Raw genomic sequence first — 17060 nt, 5'->3', positions numbered from 1 at the left:
AGCAGGACAAACCTGAGCTTGTTGCTCATGGGGAGTGACTGCATCTTACTCATGATTTTCTCCCCAGTGCCTTGCACAGAGCCTGGGTAACGGCATTTCAATTCAATGAACACATGAATGAGGAGCCGACTGGGAGGCATTGAAGTAAACCAGATGGGGGAGGTCTGAAGGGTTTGGAAATGAAAAGAAAGGCTGGAACTCAATAACTCTCTGGAAGAAGATTCAGCAGGACTTGCTGACTCTGGGGGTCTGGGGACACAACAAAGCAAGGATGGCAGGCCAGGGTAGCTGGGAGCGTCATGGCACCACTGAAGAAGGAAACGAAAAAGCCTGAGAGCTCAAGAGGAGTGTCTGTTTTCAAGGGAGGATCATGAGTTTGGATTCTGATGTAATAAAGTTTCTAGTAACAGAAAACTTCCCCAGAGGAGATCCTGGAGAGAATGAGAAATGCTGATTTGAGAGTCAGTGCAGAAATGTTACCAGATATGAGAGCAAATGAATCCCCCAAGGGGAAAAAATGAAGAGTGAGAAAACTATGAAGTTAAGGACCAAACTTGGAAAGATACTTAGGGAACATAAACAAGAAAGGGGTGGGCTCAGCGGCCCATGCCTGTAATCTCAGCACTTAGGGAGGCTGAGGCAGGCAGATTGCTTGAGCCTAGGAGTTTGAGACCAGCCTGGGCAACATGGGGAAACCCTGTCTCTATAAAAAAATACAAATATTTGCCAGGCGTGGTGGTGCACACCTGTGGTCCTAGCTACTTGGGAGGCTGAAGTGGGAGGATTGCATGAGCCTGGGAGGAGGAGGTTGCAGTGAGCTGAGATCATGCCACTGCACTCCAGCCTGGGCAACAGAGTGAGACTCTGTCTTGAAAAAATAAAGAAAGAAAGAAGAAAGATGGAGGAAAGAGGCTTGGGCCCAGTAGCTGGTGGCGCCCTCCGGATCTAAAAGATGGCCCCCTCTCTGATTTACACCATTGTTGCCACCTTCAGATGGACTCAGCATTGATCTGCTTAAGAGTGAGACTAAATCTAAAGGAATTTGTATCATTCAAATTTTATTATACAGTGATAAGCTGCAAACCTGTTCCGATGGCTGGAAGGGAAACTGATGTGTACTTCCTCTGTTCACACTCTTCTAGAACACTGGTGACTGTTTTCCTGACATCATTTTCCCCAACAACATGAATTATTATTTTGCACTTTAAGCGTCCACCTTGTGTAATTATAAAATCTCCGTGTGGCTGTGCAGCTGAAAAAAAGGGAAGAAAAACAAACACGCAGCCCATTAGTTACTGGAGGCAACACTTTGATTTTTGAGAAATGAAAATAGCTGACATCAGTGAAGGCTGTGAAACCCAGCCTCCCTCGAGCCTGTTGGTTTCATTCACTGGACTGTGACAGCCACATTTTCTTTACAATCAGAATTCTCGAGCTCAACAAATACACTGTTGAGCATTTGGGGTGCTGTTCAAAAGCACTTTATCTGCATTAATCTGCTCAATCCTCAAAACAAGCCAGTGAAGCAGGTACTGTTTTCCCATTCACACATGAAACAGCCACAGAGAGAGGTAAGGTCAGTAGCCAAAGATTGCCTGGGACTTGAACCCAAGCAGCCAGTCTCCAGAGCTCTAAACCCCCACTCTGCTGTCCCAGAAGAGCAAAAAATAACGTGGCTCATTCAGCCACGTTAATTTTTGAAGGAGGTAAAAGCAACGAACTCTGTGGCACGGAGGTGTAAAAGGATGAAAACTTCTCCTTCGCTCAGGACTCTAGAGCTCTTGAGCACATGGAAATGACCAGGGCCATTTTAAGGCATTGCTTCTTTGGTTCAGACTGCTCTGAGTAAGGCTGGGGCTGGCAAAAGGGAGGAGGAGGAGAGTGGATCCCTGCCCATCCCATCCTGCCTTCCTGAGGAGCACCCATGCCCAGGCACTCCCTAGGGCCCCTCGGGTGTCCTTCTCACCTCCCTCCCAGGCAGCCTCCTCAGGCTTTTCCAGGTTGTGCAGCCCACCTTCATCCTCTGCTCCTGCCTCCCAGGCACAGCGAGCTCTCCCAGTGCTCCAACTCCTGCTAACTCCTCATGTTAGTGATCAAATATTATCTTCCTCTGCTCTCACTCCAGAGCTTTATTCACTCCAGAGAAATTTCTTAATCAGAGGAGAGCTACTAAGATAGGAGTTTCAGGCACTGTAGCAGGTCAGTTGCGGGAATACATTGTCAAACATGGTGCACTATGACTTCTTGAAAGCACATTCACAGCTGACTGTCTACCCTACTCTGCAAGGGGTATTTTAAAGGACAAATAGTTTATAATCACTACCTTAGGTTCCCTGCTCAAAGTCCACACTCATTCATAAAAGGATTAGAAGTTGGTTATATGCAGTTGTGTTGGAAGAAGTGGAACAAGGTTGGGGAAAGTTTGTACAGCACTTTACAGTTTACAGAACTTTTCACATTAATTGTTCCTTCTGATCCTCAAAACCACCTGTGGCACGGCTTTCCCACACTACTTATTAGTAGAACTTTCCTACTGATGAGAGAAGCAAAGCTCTTAGCAGTTAGATGACGTGCCTAGGATCGCTCAGTAAATGGCAGAGCCTGGATTATTAGGACCCAGGCCTGGGTTCTTTTTACTACTCAGGAAGTAAGAGACAGATGAGATGGTGGGATAAAGAACTTCTCCCCCATAGCCTCCAAGTCCCACCACCTGTGCCTGCTCTTCCAGTGAACCAACCTTCTTTCAAAGTTTTGCTCGTTACTTACTCCACCCCCAGTCCTCCTTTACATCCTCTCATTGTAATCTCCGCCCTCTGATTTTCAAGTTTGTAGTCAAAAGTAACATGTGCCCATACCTAGTACAGCACATTCATTTTCCACAGCTTGTCCAGCACCTTCTAAAATAGCTTTTGACACACCTAAGTAAGACATGTTAATGGTAAAAGGCATCAGTTAGAATTCAATAAGTGGTTATAGCTTTTGCACATTAGACTTCTGCTCAACTCACCCTTTTGTGCATAATCCATTGACCACCCCCATGCCCAACCAACTGCTGTTTCTATAGCAACCTCCACCCAGTGGCTGATGAACAGTCTGATCTCAGCACCATAGAAGTGCCCAGGAGCTGAAAGGCTGGCATCTGCAACTTTACCTTCTCTATTTATACAGGACTCTTTTTGCAGTTATTTGAAATTTTTTGCATTCTACCCTTATTATTTTGTAAAAATGAATGAAAATATAAAAATAAAAGTTCTGATACTAATGAGAAGCATGGATCTCAAAACTAATAAAATCAAGCACTTTACTAAGTTATTTGATTCCCTGCCCCATTCAGTTAGACAGCTGGTTTCAGTCCAGTGAATCTTCCAGTCAAGGTTGTAGCTTCACCACTTTGGTCAAGTCTAATGACAGCTGGGTTCAGTGGTTAAAAACATAGACTTTGCATTTTGACAAATTGGGTTGAAGTTGACTCCAGGATTTACTAGCTTGTATGTGGCTAATATGGCACTTCCCTCACAGGGTTATTTGTACATTAAAAGAGGTAATGGATGAAAAATGCTTAGCACAGAATCTGGCGTGCAGAAAACATTGAATGAATGTTAGTTGTTTTATCATTATGAAGATATCTATATATCCTTGATTATGTGTGTGTGTTATAAAATGTGTCTTTTTTAAAAAATCTTTTTTCAACTTGTTTGTTCTGGTCTCTGTCTTTGCTGTGAAGACTTTTTTCAAATGTCAAGTGATTTTCGCCAGTCCATTCCTATTTAAGAGTGAGCTTAGAAGTTCTACTCAAGAAGGCGTGTTGACCAGCAGGCTTCAGTGTAAGGCAAGCAGGCAGCACCTACTGTCTGCTGCTCTGGGATCCATGCAGGGAGAGGGGCTGGGCACTCAATGTTTGGTACACAGATGTTCTCTTAAACAGTTTTCAGTCTAGCTCCTCATCTCACCTATGCCTGGTGCCCTAAGTCCAAAATCCCTCTGGTTCTGTTTCTCTAGAGAATAAACCTCCCATCTCTGGCCAGGGAAGAGCAAGGAAAGTTACTGCTGTATAGGATGGGGGATCCAATCAAGTAGTCTAATTGCTACTGATCTTGAATTTCATTCAACCTTGTTTTTATCTCTGTACTTGCCCCCTGCCTTCCCAGATACCAGCAGCCTCCAATTCCTGTGTCTCTGGGGCTACTCTTCTCTCCTGCAGGTACTAAAGTTTCTCTACTCCATGGCAGTTACCACCCTTGGCTAGCAGCTCCCCATCATCTAAAAATTTGTTATCTTCTGTTCATAGTTGTTTTCCTTCCAATGTTCTTTTTTCTTGTGTGTTTATATGCTTTTCATTCCTTTACAGTTGTATTAATGGAATCCAAAAGGGGACGGGGATAAATGCATAGGTTCAATTTAGTGTGTTTCAAATAACCAAATGTTATTTATGTCTACATTTTAAATGACTGAAAAATGAAATGACCAATGAATTAAATGGATATTCTACAGATTCACTTCTGCATGGTAAGTTCCATAATATTTTTCAACTCGGAAAATATTTAAATTCTATTTCTATTTATGTTTTATCTTACCCTTTTAACTTAAAAGTCAACGTTTTATAATATACAAAAATTTAAGAGGGCCAGGCACGGTGGCTCATGCCTGTAATCCCAGCACTTTGGGAGGCCAAGGCAGGCAGGTCACCTGAGGTCAGGAGTTCGAGACCAGCCTCTAACAAAAAAAAAAAAATTAGGTGGTGGCACATGCCTGTAGTCCCAGCTACTCAGGAGGCTAAGGCATGAGAATCACTTGAACTCAGGAGGCAGAGGTGGCAGTGAGCCAAGATTGCACCACTTCATTCCAGCCTGGGCGACAGAGTGAGATTCCACCTCAAAAAACCCAAAAAGGTTAAGAGTGTATGTGTATAAGTTATAAATTAATAGACATATGAGGGGAGGGCATGCCTGAATGTGTTACTATGATGGGAATGGTCAAACATTTCAGGGAAAATAAAGAAAAAGGTTTGCGTTTCATTTCTGGGTCAGTGTAATGTAGAGAAGAGAACTATGGGAGGTGAGTTGTGAATGCCAACTGGGTTGCATAAAAAGGAAAATAAAAATAGAGGAACTTAGAGGCACTAAACTATACATGTGGAAATTCGACAGTCCAGAGCTGACACTAAGTACCATGCGTCAGTTACACTACACCTTTATATCAGTTGACACCCCATCTCATTCTCTCCTGGGAAATAGGCGTTTGACAGGCAAAGAAACTGACACTCAGAGAGGTTAAGTGACTTGTCCACAGCTATACATTGGTAAGTGACGTAGCTGGGATTCAACCCACATCTTCCTGAGTTCAGGGACCACATATTTTCTACAACACTCTCTGTCTACTCAGGGCAAATATTAGCCACAATTTCCCTTCCAGAAATTAGTCATACTAATAATTACAATGTATTGCTTAAATAAAGTACCTGATTTCAGATTAAATGTCCTTGTTGTTGAGTTTACAATAACATCTACCTGTTCAGCGATTATATTTCCAGTAGCAACCTGAAAAGTAATTGCACCAATTTTCATTTCATATGCTGTGAAATAAGGCTTAGAGACAGTCCCGACCACACCTGAAAAGAAAGGAAATAGGTAAAGAATGGGCTGGCTCAGCTTCTGGAGGAAGAGCACTCATCTTGGGGCCCTATTCTCTTCCCAGCCCGGCCCTCTTTCTTTTCCCCCAACATAAACCCAAATTTTACCGTATCTCCTGGCCTCTTAAACAGCTAGGTTTTGTTTTTAAAGGAAATTAGAAAACAATGCTTTGTGACAGTTAGCATATCTACATTTTCTGAGTTACATAGGATGAGGCAGAAATATCTGATTGTGCCAGTCTGTCTACTGGCAAGAGCTGCTGTGGTGTCAAGAGAGAGGAGTGAGGAAAAAAAGGCAGTGTGAAAAGGGCACTGTCCTTTCTTGCAGACAACACTGCTAGGAGGGTCTTTTATTACCACAGGTGTAGCAATATAAAGGTTGCTCTGAAATCCCAGTACTTTGGGAGGCTGAGGTGGGAGGATCACTTGAGGTCAGGAGTTCGAGACCAGCCTGGCCAATGTGGTGAAACCGTGTGTCTACTAAAAATACAGAAAAATTAGCTGGGTGTGGTGGTGCGCACCTGTCATCCCAGCTACTCGGGAGACTGAAGCAAGAGGATGGCTTGAACTGAGGAGGCAGAGGTTGTAGTGAGCAGAGATCACGCCACTGCACTCCATCCTGGGTGACAGAGCAAGACTCCATCCCAAAAAAAAAAAAAAAAAAAAAAAAAAAGACTGCTCAGAGGAAGTTACGTTTAATCTGTTGACATATTACTCTCCACTCCACACTCTGAGGCTTACAACTTAGATATGCCACTTCAGCTCATCCCTTAAACCCTTTAGATCTACCTTTTGACATTTATACAGTGGCAACAGAACCACCTGCCATGGGGCCATTGTACATGTTAGATAATATACCATATAAGACAGCAATCAGTAAAGTATAGTGTGCCAGGCACAGTTTGGTTATTTTTTATTACCATTTCTTAGAAACTGGTTTCATTACCATTGATTTGGTTCATGTTAATATGCAATTGCTTCTTTGTGTGCCCAGACAATGGGACATGCTCTAACACCTCCTCTATCACAGATTTGTTCTTCATGTGAATTAGCTTTGCCTCCTTCTATTGGACCTCAACTACCACTGAAGAGTTGCTCAGCAAAAGGAAATATTTCCTTAGCAGAATGACTTTACCAGACCTTGGGTATCTCCAGCCGTGGGAATCCTGGCCTTGTCGGGATTTATTCTTGACCATTTAGTGAATTCATCTAAAAATGCCTGGAAATAGAAATAGTTACTGACCACAACAATGTTGTGTAAAAATATTAATCCAATTCTTTGGAGCATTGATCATCCAATATCAAAGAGTTGATAACAATAGTTCTCAAAAGATTTCCTCTTCCTTCAGAGACTTCTTAAAGGATTGCAGCTCAACCTAGGAATTTTCTCAGCAAATAGCAGTGCTGATTTACTTTACCCTGGGAGTAATCTAACACTGTCCAGGCAAGTATGTCAGCAGGGGTGCTGACTCTGGCTCTGCAGGAAGTCACATGCCTTTTTTGTGACCACTATCAGTTATCCCTCCTCTTTTGAAACTCCATAATTCTAATCTCCTACATCCAATGTGCTGAGGGCAGTGTAGAGCATTTGTAGGTGAGCGGGGTCAGGGCAACAACGTTCCTTGGCATCTCTGGCTGTTAGGTACATTCTGGGGGTGATTAACAACAAACACATACAGTATGCTTCATCTCTTATGTCCAGCCAAAGCCTCCTGAATGAAAACATGAAAATTCACAGTAGAAAACCTCAGACATTGAAGTTTTGTTTAGAAATGAAAAAACAAAAAGGCATTTTGGTCGTGTGAGGATAAAACTGAGCAATGGGTGACAGAGTAGAGTTATAAAGTTTCACTTGGGTTGTATTCATCCATTTTCTTTCTTTTCAGGTATCTTTGGGACTCTTTCTACTTTTTTTCTCTTTCTTTCTCTTTTCTTTCTTTCTTTCTTTCTTTCTCTTTTCTTTCTTTCTCTTTCTTTCTTTCTTTCTTTCTTTCTTTTTTCTTTCTGTCTGTCTGTCTGTCTGTCTCTCTCTCTTTCTTTCTTTCTTTCTCTTTTCTTTTTCTTTTTGAACAGGGTCTCATTCTGTTGCCCAAGCTGGACTACAGTGGCGTGAGCTTGGCTCACTGCAGCCTCAACTCCCTGGACTCAACTGATCCTCCCACCTCAGCCTCCCAAGTAGCTAGGACTACAGATGTGCACCACCATGCCTGGCTAATGTTTTGTATTTTTTGCAGAGATGAGGTTTTGCCATGTTGCCCAGGCTGGTTTTGAACTCCTGGGCTCAAGCAATCCCCCTGCCTCAGCCTCCCAAAGTGCTGGGACTACAGGCGTGAGCCTGTACCAGTCCATGTTTCTAATTCTTGGTTAACAATGAAATTTGGGGCAGTTACTTTCCAGATTGCTACTGGAGATGTCACCCCAGTAAAGGGCAGATGTTATTATAAACTCAACAAGGACACATATATCATGAATATTTTGCTAATAATAATTTACCCCAGTTTATCTTTGAGCAAGAAAATATGTCTCTGGATATTTTATATTTACTGGGGGAAAGAAAACTAAGAACCTTTGGGGCTAAATGTTATTTTTTAAACTGTTATTATTATTTCCGATGGATAAATTTACTTACAAACTACATCATGCAATACTTTGGAGTGTTTCTGGGGAATTTTGGGAAACATCTCTGGAAAGACCACACTTCATCCAGAATGGGTAAGAATAACTAAGAACTTAAAAAAACAAAATTATCTTTGATCCTGTTTAAGTGGTGATGTTAGTAAGTTGTAGCAATTTCCTGTCAGTCCTTAAAGTCAGGTAATGACTACAACCAGTTTTGAGGGTTTTCTATGTGCTAGATATCATGCAAAACACTTCAAATACACCCCTTTTAATAGTTAGAACAACTCCGAAAGGTGTTATTATCACACTTATCTTACACTTGATAAAACTGAGATTTAGGCTGGGCGCGGTGGCTCACGCCTGTAATCCCAGCACTTCAGGAGGCCAAGGTGGGTGGATTACCTGAGGTCAGGACCAGCCTGGCCAACATGGAGAAACTCTGTCTCTACTAATAATACAAAAATTAGCCAAGCGTGGTAGCACATCCCTGTAATCCCAGCTACGAGGGAGGCTGAGATGGGAGGATTGCTTGAGTCCAGGAGGCGGAGGCTGCAGTGAGCCGAGATGGTGCCACTGCACTCCAGCCTGGGTAACAGAGCAAGGCTCTGTCTGGAAAAAAAAAAAAAAAAAGCTGAGATTCAGAGAGGTATGTCACCCAACTTTTAAATGGCAAAACTGAGATTAAACCTAGGTATACCATTCTTCTAATGTCAGTGAGAACTACTTAGTGTGCTTTGACTGCTTCTCCACTGCTGAATATGGTGCTGCTATTTCTAGTTCATAGACACTCACAGACTTGTATAGACTGGTCTATTCTATCCAAATAACTAAATCTTTGAGGCTTCTCATATTCTGCCCTTTCCCCATAGATAAAGCCATGACTTAGCTTTCATATAGTCAGTGTTAAAATGTCAAGGCCGTTTTTATGCCAATAACTTTCCACTTCTTTCTAAGAATGTATTTATTATCGATTAGCTTGTCTGTTGATGAACTGTCTAGGAACATGAGTTATCAGTGTTGGCTCATAGTTAAGTCATATGGCAACCTCCCCATTAGCAACTATCACTTATGGGCACAGGAGTAGAAAACACCGTTATTCCTAGATCTATAAAAACATCTGAATGCTCTTGGGTTCACTTGCCAGAATTAAGCAGATGGGATATGTAAACATACCTGACGGCCTTCATCGTCATTTGTATATACCAGAAAGTGGACTTCTTGTAAAGGTTTACTTATCGGCCTTGCGCTGCTACTGTATTCGAACACTTCTGAAAGGATTAGTTTAGCAAAAACAGCTTTGGGAAACTGCAAATTTCGTGTTCCAATCATGGGAAATGTGATTGATGAGAAAGATAGCTCTTCTACAGTTGTCAAACATTTCTTGACTATATTTGCCATGATCTGAAATGTGCAAAGTACATTTACATAAGTTAGGGCTTAAGTTGGTGGAAAACAAAGAGTTGTGGTCCCAGCAACTCTGACAAGGACCTCTCTGCTATTGTTGGCTTAATCAGGGCCTGAGAAGTCAGAAAGAGGAAACAAAAACAGGGCAGAGTACTTTCCAGAGAGAGTCACACTCATTCAGGAGAGGCGGGTCCACAGTGTGGGAATGGCTGCATAAAAATGGTACCTCAATGCAACTAAAAGTGGTGTTTATGAAGAATCTTTAACAACATGCAGTATTTATGTTAAGTTTTTTTTTAAAAAAAAACAAAAAAACAAAAAAAAACTGTATTGGCCGGGTGCGGTGGCAGGCGCAGTGGCTCCCAGTACTTTGGGAGGCTGAGGCAGGCAGATCACGAGGTCAGGAGATAGAGACCATCCTCGCTAACATGGTGAAACCCCGTCTCTACTAAAAATACAAAAACAAAATTAGCCAGGCTTGGTGGCATGTGCCTGTAGTCCCAGTTACTTGGGAGGATGAGGCAGGAGAATGGCGTGAACCTGGCAGGCAGAGCTGGCAGTGAGCCGAGATCACGCCACTGTACTCCAGCTCCAGCCTGGGTGACAGAGCAAGACTCCGTCTCAAAAACAAAAACAAAAAACGGTATTTAAAAATGTTTAAAGAGAATATTGGGCCAAAAGAAGAAGAAGAAAAAAAAGATAATATTGGGCCTAACACGGTGGTTCACACCTATAATCCCAACACTTTGGGGGGCTGTGGTGGGCAGATAGCTTGAGCCCTTGAGTTCAAGACCAGCCTGGGCAACATGGTGAAACTCCATCTTTACAAAAACACAAAAATTAGCCAGGGATGGTGGTGTGTGCCTGTTGTCCCTGCTACTGGGGAGGCTGAGGTAGGAGGATCACCTGAGCCCAGGAGGCAGAGGTTGCAGTGAGGTAAGATTGTGCCACTGCACTCCAGCCTGGGCGACAGAGTGAGACCCTGTTTCAATTAAAAAACAAAAAAAGAGAGAGAGAGAGAATCTCAACTAAGAAATAAATATGCTGTCCAGTTGCAGTGGCTCACGCCTGTAATCCCAACACTTTGGGAGGATGAAGCAGGCAGATCACCTGAGGTCAGGAGTTCAAGACCAGCCTGACCAACATGGAGAAACCCCATCTCTACTACAAATACAAAATTAGCCAGGTGTAGGGGCGCATGCCTATAATCCTAGCTACTTGGGAGGCTGAGGCAGGAGAATTGCAAGAACCCGGGAGGCAGAGGCTGCAGTGAACCAAGATCGTGCCATTGCACTCCAGCCTGGGCAACAAGAGCAAAACTCCATCTCAAAAAATAAATAAATAAATATGCATGAAGTCATAAAGTTGACTTGAAGGAAATACAGTAAAATGTTAACTAAAGTTACCTCTTAAGGCCAGGCACAGTAGTAGCTCATGCCTGTAATCCCGGCACTTTGGGAGGTTGAGGCGGGTGGATCACTTGAGGTCAGGAGTTTGAGACCAGCCTGGCTAACACGGTGAAACCCCGTCTCTACCAAAAATACAAAAATTAGCTAGGCCTGGTGGTGGGTGCCTGTAATCCCAGCTACTCAGGAGGCTGAGGCAGGAGAATCACTTGAACCCAGGAGGCAGAGCGGAAGTTGCAATGAGCTGAGATGGCGCCACTGCACTCCAGCCTGGGTGACAGAGCAAAACTCTGTCTCAAAAAGAAGAAGAAAACAGTTATCTCTTGATGGTTGGATTATTATTTTTATTGTCTTTTTGTACTTTTCTATATTTTCCACAATGTAATTGTATTACTTTTTTATATTCTGAAAAAAAGTTGGGAAATTAAAGTGGGAGTGGAGGTGGGAATGATATTATTGAAAGGGCATTGACTCTTTTTTATTCTTCACCACAGTGCTGGGCACACCTCTTTGCTATACTGAAAGATTATTACATTACATCTTAGACACCCCTCCTGTAGAATCCCAGTGACTGTTACTACTTCCAAGGGTCAATTAGTCGGATATAACTGGTAGTTGTGATGGATTCTCCATGGAATGTAATAAAGATTGCAATAGACAGACAGGGTTCAATCAATACAGGGTTTCACAGCCTAGGGCAGACACTTCTTTTTTGTGGGGACTGGTGTGTGCATCATAGGATATTTGGCAGCATCCCTCGCTTCTACTTACTAGATGCCAGTAGCAGTTGTAACAACCCAACTGTCCTCTGTAGGGCAAAATTGCCTCCCTTCAGCACAGATCTACACCACACCAGAAGAAGATTCCCAAAGCTACCAAGTGAGGTGGAGAACTAAGAGCGTTCCCTACCTGCCAAGAAGTCCCTGCTCCATTATTCCAATCTGGAGCCACGGCATGGAGCACAGCTTTGCAGTCCAGATTGTAGCCACTTGTCATGAATACGTTACCCACTTTTTCCTCTGTTTCCCACCTGCTGTCATCTAACTCTTTCTGGAGCATGGGACCGGCTTTCTGCAAAAATGCCCGAGATAGTGGTCCTCCTCCAAGCTGAAGATTCATGGGAACAGTGTTGACAATGACATCAGCCTTAACGAAAATAGCAACAGTTAGAGATTGAGTCAATAATACATAATGACTGAGCACCTGTAAATTTACTGAGTATTATGGGCTAATGTACAGATATGTTTTGCCTGTCATACTAACATGTCATCCCCACCCTCGAGGAGCTTACAGTCTATTGTTAGCACTGAAATACCATGAAGAGGTCATTTCCAAAACTTAGACATTAAGGAAATATATTTACCACTGCTGTGAAATCAAACATAATGAGTCAGAGGAGAGCTATGAAAATGAGTCAGAGACCAGAGGCAGAGAGTCAAAGACTGAGAGAAAGAAATGGAGAAAGAAGAAAAGTGAAAGTGAAAAACAGGGACAGAGACAGAGAGAAACAAAAACACAGAAAGATTGAGACAGAAAGACGGGAAGGGAGAAAAAATTGCTCTTAGGCTGGCAGGAACTGAGAATATTTATTTTGAATTTAACAATATACCAAAAGAAAGACTAGGTCGATGTGAAGGAGGGTATGGTCGACCCTGAAGGCCTTGGCAAAGGAAAATCACTAAGGTGAGGGTAGGCAGTATCCATTCTAGCCTGTCCAGGGATATCGAGTTCTCCAATGTCAATGCTAAGGCTGTTCATTTGGTGAAATGAGGGTCATCGCCTAATGCCATGAGATGTTACATATTCAGCCCGTAACTCCTATTAGTCAGATTTTGTGTTCACCAGAAACCTTCTGATTCCCTGGTAATTTGGGAGCAGGAGGAGACAAACACTCTCATGATGTGGCTTTTTTTTTATTTTAATTTTTATTTGTTTATTTATTTACTTTTTTGAGACACAGTTTCGATCTGTTCCCCAGGCTGGAGTGCAGTGGCATGATCTTGGCTCACTGCAGCCTGTACCTCCCAGGTTCAAGCAATTCTCGTGCCTCAGCCTCCCAAGTAGTGGGGATTACAGGCATGTGCCAGCATGCCTGGCTGGTATTTGTATTATTAGTAGAGATGGGGTTTCGCCATGTTGGCCAGGCTGGTCTTGAACTCCTGACCTCAAGTGACCTGCCCACCTTGGCCTCCCAAAGCGTTGGGATTCCTGGAGTGAGCCCAGCCTGATCATGTGGATTTTGGTTGTCCTGGTTCTTTGGGGACTCTTCTTCATGGTAAATTAAAAGATGTCTATGTCTCTGTGACATATAATAGGTTATATTTCTCAACTTAATAATTAGCTTTCTTGGGTCCACTTACATAATGTTAGCATATGAGCTATTATATGAAGTTAGCATAAACCAATGTCAAGATCTGAGAAGTCCCCTGCAGAGACAAGAATGAGCAAGCCATCCAAGAAACAAAACAAAACAAAACAAAATTGATCTAGCTCATGCTCTCCTCACTCCCACTTGCAGTTTCACTCTCTGTTTACTGATTCCTACACAGTTTGGGGAAGCAATATATTAACATGTAAAAAAATAGGCCAGGTGTAGTGGTTGACGCCTGTAATCCCAGCATTTTGGGAGGACGAGGCAGAAGGATTGCTTGAACCCAGGAGGTCAAGACCAGCCTGAGCAACACAGTGAGACCTTGTCTCTACAATTAAAAAAAAAGGAAAATTAGCTAGTGGCCTGTATTCCCAGCTACTTGGAAAACTGAGGTGGGAGGATTGCTTGAGCCTAGGACATTGAGACTGCAGTGAACCGTGACTGCGCCACTGCACTCCAGCCTAGGTGACAAGGCCAGACTCTATCTGGAAAAAACGAACAATGGAAAAAGTAACCTTGTCATAACGTTTAAATCAATTCAAAATAATCAAAAGACATGGTTAAATATACAAATATTAGTTGGTATAGAATTTCAAAAAAGATAGGAAAATATTTAGATTGGAATAGTGAGTGAAGACCTTTTAAAGGGGATAAGAATTTGAGATAGGCCTTGAAGAATGGCTGTAATTGGGTCAGGTAGAAAGAAGGCAGCAAGGCATTCAAGGTGTGTGGAATAGGATTGTGACCGGGTGTGGTGGCTCACACCTGTCATCCCAGCACTTTGGGAGGCCAAGGCAGGCAGATCACATGAAGTCAGGAGTTCGAGACCAGTCTGGCCAACATGGCAAAACCTGGTCTCCACTAAAAATACAAAAATTAGCTGGGCGTGGTGGTGGGTGCCTGTAATCCCAGCTGCTTGGGAGGCTGAGGCAGGAGAATCACTTGAACCCAGGAGGCGGAGGTTTTAGTGAGCCGAGATCACACCACTGTACTCCAGCCTGGGCGACAGAGCGAGACTCAGTCTCAAAAAAAAAAAAAAAAAAAAAAAGAAAAGAAAAGAAAAGAAAAAGAAAAAGAAAAAAAGAAAGCATAGGATTGTGAAAGATCAGAAAGTAGTTCAAATTTAGCTGAAGCAGAGGTTCAATAGTGAGAAGAGGGGCTGGGAAGAGATTTAGGGCCAGACGATGGAATACTTGGAAAGTCACACTTTTTTGGACTTTGCCCTATAGGTAGAAGGAAGACACCAAAGATGTATGTGCAGAGAAGTACCTGCTAAAATAATGTTTTTGGAATATATATCAAACAGCAATGTGGAGGACAAATTAAAGAGTGACAAGGAGGTCAGGGTAGTACTGAGGCGTGATTGGGGGTTGGGAATGGTGTGTACTGAAATGTGTATTGTAGACAATAGCAATGAAAAGGAAAGGCATGTACATGAGATATTTTGAAAGAGGGCTTATTAGGGTTTGGAAACTAACTGGATAGGAGAAAGAATTCAGAGAAGAAAGATAAAGTGAATTCCAAAGTTTATACAGCACCACCCAATGGTAAGAATAGGTAAATCCCAATATGAGTTGACACGAAATTTATAATCAACTCGGTGGACTGCATAGTGAAAAGACCTTGGTTTCTTTATCTATAAAATGTGGGCAAGTCACATATATCTTAATTAGGTTGTAGTACTAATTGAGTAAGGTAAAGTATAAAGTGGACCATCATAAGGGGATAATGATAATAGCTATCATTTTTTTTTTTGAGTCCTTTCTACATGCAAGGCAGGGGATAAGTGCTTTATATGAGTTATTTCATTTTAAGCCTCATAACAACCTTCATATCATCATCATCCATATTTATAGATAAGAACTCTGGGACATAAGATGGATATTGACCAAGATCAGTGGCTGTTGAGTGGTGGAGCAGTATTTGAACCCTGCCAGAACGGACTTTAGAGTTCGTCTACTTACTCACCACACTATGCCTACGCCTAGAGTGAAAAATAAATTTACTGTACTTTTATATCATCCAGTTCTTCTGGTCATATTACTCACCAATCACTCTCTTTTTTTTTTTTTTTTTTTTTTTTTTTGAGACGGAGTCTCGCTGTGTCGCCCAGGCTGGAGTGCAGTGGCGCAATCTCGGCTCACTGCAAGCTCCGCCTCCCGGGTTCACGCCATTCTCCCGCCTCAGCCTCCGAGTAGCTGGGACTACAGGCGCCCACCACCACGCCCGGCTAGTTTTTTGTATTTTTAGTAGAGACGGGGTTTCACCATGTTAGCCAGGATGGTCTCGATCTCCTGACCTCGTGATCCACCCGCCTCGGCCTCCCAAAGTGCTGGGATTACAGGCTTGAGCCACCGCGCCCGGCCTACAAAGATACAAAAAATTATCTTTTTAATTGTTGGCCAGGCTGGTCTCGAACTCCTGACCTTGTGATCTGCCCTCCTCAGCCTCCCAAAGTGCTGGGATTACAGGTGTGAGTCACCACACCCAGCCCTAATTTCTGTATTTTTGTATTTTTAGTAGAGACAGAGTTTCACCATGTTGACCAGGCTGGTCTCAAACTCCTGACTCAAGTGATCCACCCGCCTCCGCCTCCCAAAGTGCTGGGATTACAGGCATGAGCCACTGCGCCCAGCCTATTTCCTTTACTTTCTTAGTCAAATAAGTTGCACTTGAATCCTGTCTTAGGGTCCTCTTCAGGAGGCACTCAAACTAAGACATATCCCTGAGTACTCCATAATAATGCATTTGGAGTTTGACTATTAATCGATCATAGAATTTTAGAATTTAAAGGGTCATGACAGACCATCCAGGATAGAAACTTCATTGTCCTGAAAAGGAAACCAGTGTGCAGATGGCTGAAATCATTTGATCAAAATCAAACTACTAGCTAATGGAGGACACAGTACTTGAATCTGGTCTCTTGACACCCAGTTCAGTTCTACTCTTCATGGAATCTGAGCTTATCCACCTCATGGTATTTCTCACACAAATGGCAAAAATATAGTATATGTTACCCCTCTTGCACCTGTGACAGACATTACTAATCCATATCAGCATTCTTTTTCAATCAACCCAGATCTAGTCTCAGAATCTTCCTCAACACAGAGCTCCAGGCAACAATTATCATTTGGTCAGAGGTAATCCATGAAACAAAACCTATTTTCCATGCCTGATCTCACTCAAAAAGGATATCAATTTTCTTTGTTTAAAATTGTTTTTGATTATTTTTCACTCTCTGCTTTGGCAGTGGGTTTCTGGGCAATACCTTCACTTACTCAAGAATTTAATGATTTGCTACTCTTCTGCATGCATGCTGGCATGTTTGATGAAAGTTTTATCAGTGATCTCCCACCCTGAGAATTCTTTGGGTGAGAGTCTTTTAAAGCATCGATGTGAAGACTAGAAAATCCCCCAAAAGAACTAGCTACATTCTCAGTCACATTTTGGTTTTCCTTTTTGTTTTGGTTGGTGCTTTTTCTTATTGTCTTTAATTGTGTTACAACTCTTCACATCCTCCAGACAACCAATTATTATGACCATTTTCTTGAACATATCAAAATCAAAATCCTATCATCCTCTTCACTGTTTTTTGTCTTCCCGTACTGCTGGCTTCACATTGAATCTGATG

General features: G+C 42.6%; 1 protein-coding gene across 6 annotated transcripts in view; it reads right to left on the bottom strand.

Annotated features, from left to right (window-relative positions):
• Positions 1–17060, bottom strand: part of PARP15 (poly(ADP-ribose) polymerase family member 15) — a 61045-nt gene that overhangs the window by 13707 nt on the left and 30278 nt on the right. For 3 of the 6 annotated variants that reach the window (XM_017955206.3, XM_009200104.4, XM_009200103.4), the window contains exons 2-7: positions 11968–12204; positions 9422–9649; positions 6770–6848; positions 5459–5608; positions 2856–2918; positions 1085–1252 (exon numbers count right to left, since the gene is read on the bottom strand). In XM_017955206.3, coding sequence (XP_017810695.1) covers positions 1085–1252; positions 2856–2918; positions 5459–5608; positions 6770–6848; positions 9422–9649; positions 11968–12204 — 925 coding nt within the window. Of the gene's footprint in view, positions 1–1084; positions 1253–2855; positions 2919–5458; positions 5609–6769; positions 7342–9421; positions 9650–11967; positions 12205–17060 lie in introns of those variants that run through there. The other 3 variants (XM_017955207.3, XM_021934116.2, XM_021934117.2) reach the window with 3 other exon arrangements.

Source organism: Papio anubis, chromosome 2 (genome assembly GCF_008728515.1).
Source record: "Papio anubis isolate 15944 chromosome 2, Panubis1.0, whole genome shotgun sequence".
NCBI classification, from domain to species: Eukaryota; Metazoa; Chordata; class Mammalia; order Primates; family Cercopithecidae; genus Papio; species Papio anubis.
Note: the sequence above shows the minus strand (reverse complement) of the source record. Positions and strands in the feature narration are given on the sequence as shown.